This window comes from Paralichthys olivaceus, chromosome 5 (assembly GCF_024713975.1).
Source record: "Paralichthys olivaceus isolate ysfri-2021 chromosome 5, ASM2471397v2, whole genome shotgun sequence".
NCBI lineage: Eukaryota > Metazoa > Chordata > Actinopteri > Pleuronectiformes > Paralichthyidae > Paralichthys > Paralichthys olivaceus.
In genome coordinates this window covers 15,716,122-15,721,298 of record NC_091097.1, presented here as the reverse complement: position 1 = coordinate 15,721,298, position 5,177 = coordinate 15,716,122, and the positions used below count along the sequence as shown (strand labels likewise).

General features: G+C 37.6%; 1 protein-coding gene across 2 annotated transcripts; it reads right to left on the bottom strand.

The window, feature by feature from the left end:
- Positions 1–196: 196 nt before the first annotated feature.
- On the bottom strand, positions 197–4,398 carry LOC138407649 (interferon-induced protein 44-like). Of its 2 annotated transcripts, none has more exons than XM_069524474.1 (9): positions 4,260–4,398; positions 3,760–3,790; positions 3,316–3,416; positions 3,150–3,207; positions 2,660–2,894; positions 2,053–2,202; positions 1,552–1,723; positions 1,336–1,436; positions 197–1,236 (listed from the first exon to the last, which is right to left on the bottom strand). In XM_069524474.1, exons 3-9 carry the CDS (start codon positions 3,353–3,355, stop codon positions 1,069–1,071), a joined length of 924 nt encoding a protein of 307 aa, XP_069380575.1. In that variant the 5' UTR covers positions 3,356–3,416; positions 3,760–3,790; positions 4,260–4,398; the 3' UTR covers positions 197–1,068. The 2 variants fall into 2 exon arrangements, with proteins under 2 accessions (XP_069380575.1, XP_069380576.1); XM_069524475.1 differs by having other exon boundaries at positions 2,696–2,894.
- Between the last annotated feature and the right edge of the window lie 779 nt (positions 4,399–5,177).

Below are 5,177 nucleotides of genomic sequence, written 5' to 3'. Positions count from 1 at the left end.
ACTGAGCCTTTGTTTTATCTTGATTCGTCCATTACACTGTGTTGAGTATGTTCTGCATGATATGCACCAATAGATACTCAGTAAGGAATCGTCTCTTCTGTGTTATTGTCCATTTAGGTCAAAGTCTGTGTTAATATTGGGAAGGCAGCGCTCGACGATGCAAAAAACAATCACAAAGTGCCCCGGAGAGGAAAAGTGCAGGATTTATGTATTTATTCACACAAACTGAGATGAAAAATGTTTACATAGGGACAAACAGACATAAAGTCTTTATTTAGTGCCTCTTTTAACTTTAACAAACACACTGTGCCTTTTCAATGTCCACATGTCATCATTCCAATGTAAAAACTGACACTGACAATTAGCAGCAAAACCTGTTTGACCACTGTATGTTTTAATTATAATATAAATGTTTGTGCTAGCAATTGTCATTAATTAGTCTATTGGTCTCTGCAGCAAAAGAATTTGCAGAGACCAAGCAAGCGAAGCAGAACTCATTTATTAGGGCAGGTAATGTATTAAATACTGGGAGTCAGCAAAAAGACGAGAGCTTTTGAATCACTCCTTTCCGGCGGCACGTGAAGGCACCATCACAACAGCTGAGATGTTGACCAGATCACGTGATGACGTCACACCAAGCTAACGACGTGATGACAGAGCATTGTCCTGCTATTGTGCAAAGTCTCAATGAGTGAAATGATGTAAAGATATTAATACTTCATTTATTCTGTGAAATTGTTTTGATTATTGATTCATTGATAGGAGGCGGCATTAGAGAATGAAACAGATGCTGTTAAGTCACATTGTAACAATAATTCAAAATGCCTTTAAATGAACTTTCATCGTACATGAAAATGATCTCAAGACAACAAACTGCAGACATTATAACAGTCTGCAGGATTAGTTTACCCTTCTAAGCATATATTAGTAAGTCATCATTGATTATATAGTAAGGTCAAGACCTTAGAAACTATAGAGAAACCCAACGGTTCCCACTGTGACTGTAGCTGTGTAACTTTACTGTCACTGAACATGAAATCACCTACTGAGTATTTGCCTCAGGGTCATTCATGTTTCCAGGTTGTTGAGGAAGTCTTCTCCAAACTGAACCATCTGTCTCAGTGCGCACACGATCGCAGCGCTCATTCCTTCATTTAACTCAGTTTCCTCATCGTAGTTCTGCACAAGGAAGATGCAGTTCAGTGGGAGGCCCAGCAGCATGTGGAATTTATCAACCTAAGTAAAAACATTTATGATGATCAGTAATCGTACAGCGATGAACAAACATGACATATATGCTGAAAAATGACATTGTACAATAACTCCAAACTGTACCTGTTCCTTCAGGTATGTGCTCTTATAGATATTGCTTGAGTCCCCTGCAGCCTTGGGACAGGCTTCATCAACTTTGGTGAGAATAGCCAGTTGGGGAATATCTGTCAATAGAGAAACCTGATCAGTATTTCACACATTTGTTTCCTGGTATTTTAATTCATACAGTCCAATGTGACACTATTAGTCCACACAGAGAAATAATTGTTGAGCACTCACCCAGTTCACTGGCTGCCAGTCTGACCTCTCTCATCTTCATCACAATCTCATCACTTAACAAAGACACTGAGCCCACAGGAACAACACACACCAGAACATGAACTTTGTCTTCCACAGTGGGATGTGAGTTGTAGCCAATGTCCCCCTCCATCAGTCCTCGTTCAGGGTTGAACTGGAAATCAATGAAATACAATCCAATAATGTTTCATGTAATGTGAAGTCTCTCACACATACACACATCATATTGTTAATGTGACACACATTCCTGCCATTATTTCACAATATTTAACTTATGTACACAATTTGCCAATAAAGGAGAGAAGTTTGATATTTGAAAAAGAAATGTAAGAAAGTTCTCTTTGTTTTCAGAGACAGGAAATGTGCACATCACGTTTGTCAAAGTTCAATAATAACTTTGATAACTGATACAAATATAAAATAATAATGTTTTTGTTAGTTAACAGTAGACTTGAAATAATATCAAAGTTCAGAGTGTTGTACCCTGTAACCTTCTTCCACGTGTCCTCTCAGGGCCAGTTTGACGTCTTCCACAGAGACTCCACAGTCAGATCCTTCCTCAAAGCCCATGATGTCATTGAAAACAAAAGAGTAAGTGCTCTCTACTCCTCTGGAGAATTTGAAGGTCCTGTACTTTAAGGCAGAAGGTGAAATTATTTACATCAGTCAATGGAAATATCAGCAGGTGTCAGTGGGCTGATCAGGAATGTGTGGGGACAGCAGGAGAAACTGCCTGAGGACCCCAAAGAGAGGAAACTTGAACTTTTGAGCAAATTTCACTCAGGTGATTTGTATCCAGTTCTTATAAAACATCCACAGAGGCATCAGATTAAACTCTGGGCCTCTAGTTCACACATTCACATGAAATTGAAACGGGTGCAAAGCTAAAAGAAGTAAGAATCAATAAGTACTAAGATGATCAACAGACAGATTTAGACAGATTGAACGTTTCATTTCATTTAGGTTGTGCTGACTAGAATCTATTACTATGAAACATCAAGACATTTTAATATTAGTACAAGTTGCTCTGTATTTCCATTAGTGAACTATTATTGAAAATGAATTAAATAATAGTTCACTTTGTTGTTACCCTCAATGCAGTTTTAGTCTTTCCTGTTGTGCAAACCTTTTTGGTGAAGCTGGTCCCAGAGACTGCGTCTGTCATAACTCGACCTGCAGGTCTGTCTTTTAAAATGCTGTCGACAGAGTTGATGAAACTCGACTTTCCAGCACCAACTGGTCCATGAAGCAGAATCCTGAGATGTTTGACTTGATTGTTTTGAGGTTTGTAAGATTTCACAAACTCAAGATTGTCCTGGTACTTCCTGTAAATGACAGAAAATAAAAAACAATCTGAATAAAGTGCTGTGTTACTTTTAACAATGATTGAACAACATTGCAATTGTGATCTTTCTTTTTGTCACACACACACACACACACACACACACACACACACACACACACACACACACACACACACACACACACAACGAGCTGTTTAAAACATGTTGAGCAGCAGCAGCAGCACACACACTGAGGGCACAATGGAAACACACTGACTGAACATACATCATACTCACACTGACACCTCCCTCCATGGATGCTTAAAGAGTGTCGGACCAAATACAAGTGACCAAACTGTGTTTTTTGAGAAAGATTTCGTTAATTCTTGTTTTATTATTGTTCATTTGTTTATTGGGACATTTGGAACATATTACAAGAAGCTGAAAATGTGACAGGACTTACCTCCTCCCATTGCTGTGAAGTAAAGACATTCAGACGACATGTTAATACAGGAAGTCACCCCAGTGGTGGAAGATGCATTCAGATTGTTAACTTAAGCATAACTGTCAATAGAACAATACAAAATATAATTTTATATGAGTCCGAATTCTTTTGTCAAATTCCTATTGAACTACTTATTACAAGCAGCATACACTGCGTTTTGTTATGTGAGAAAAATGACCTCATGGGTTTGTGCTGTTTATTCACTTGATGCAGTAAAGAAATTATGTTTAGCTTGACAGTCACAGGGTAATAATAATAACTTTAATACTAACTTTATTTGTATAGCACTTATCTAAACAAGGTTACAAAGGGCTGCACAAAAATCCATGACAATAAATTAATAAATTAAAATAACAGTTATTCAATTCAGTTCAATAGTAACAGACAGATGGAAGTCCTTACCTTTGCTTATGTGGCTCTGGACAAAGTGACTCTGTAACATGGAGGACAAGATGCTTTTATAGGCAACACTTATACTTTCACTTTCACTTTCACTCGCTGGCAGGGACCCAGGTCAAACCAGATGAAACCAAACTAATAAAAATGATTGTAACCCTTTAGAGCATCTGAAACTCATAATCTCAACTCTTAATGGTGCATTTCCTGGTTGGATCTGGCACCTCATTTGTCATCAGGAAATCTTTAAACAAATGTTGTGTAATTCTATTCAAAATTGTCTGTTCTGCCATTGTTTTGCTTCTCTCTGACTTTAGTGTGGCTTCTGATTTAGCACCATGGACAGATTACAGGTTACTTAGAGCAGAGGAGGTTGATAAACAGACAGAACATATATCATCATCATAAAAAAGCATTATTTACGGGATTGTTTTAACAAATGAACCATTGCACTACACTGAAATCACACTTCCACTCAGGGTTATAATAGCATGAGGAGAACTTACCCTATAGAAGGAGATGAACTTGATCCCTTGATCTTTAAACGTTGTTCCTTCAGCCCTTTCCTTTGAGAATGTGGCACTGGACAGTCACTCATTTCTGTTTTATACGACATGAGCAACTTTCCCTTTCCCTCACACGTTTACAGGAAAGCACATGACTTAAAATAAACAAAAACTATCCTCCATCAGAGACTTTAATGGTGACTCACTGCATGGTGGTTGGGAGTTTGTTTCTCTGTTTTGATATTAGGTAACTAGTAAAAACTCAATGCCTGTCGTTTTTGTTTCATTTGAGACTTTCATTACTGTGGTCCTGTGGTTTTTGATGTGTGTGAGACAAACATATGAGGATACGTTTTGAGATAACTGAATTTAATCAAACAGTAAATCACACAAGAAAACACTCTCAACAAAAGGCTGCAGTGAAAAGGATAGAGAGGGAAAATAAATAAAAAATATTTTACATGAGTAATAATTGTTCTGTCAAATTCCTATTGAACTATACCAGCTGCATATACTTACAGCATGTTGAAATGTGAGAAAATAAATATGTTGTGCTGTTTATTCAATAGATGCACTGATCGTTATGTCAAAGTAAAGAAATTAGCTTTAGCTCGACAGTCACAGTAGTAGTGACAGCTTTAAGTCCTCGTAAGGCTCTGCAGGGAGTGGTTCTGCAACCATGTCAGGAGAAAGTGATTTTATAGGAAACACTTTCACTTTCCCTTTCAAGTTTAGCAACCTGAAACAAATCTATATGGGTCTATGCCTGTAACGGAGGACACAGCACATCTTAGTGGTGAACACAGGGAGTTCCAAATAGTGGGTTTTATGGTTATGGCAGTAACTGAAATTGAACCAAAACAAAAAGTGAATTTTTCTTACAATAACATAATTGTTACAACGTTGTAATTAAGTATC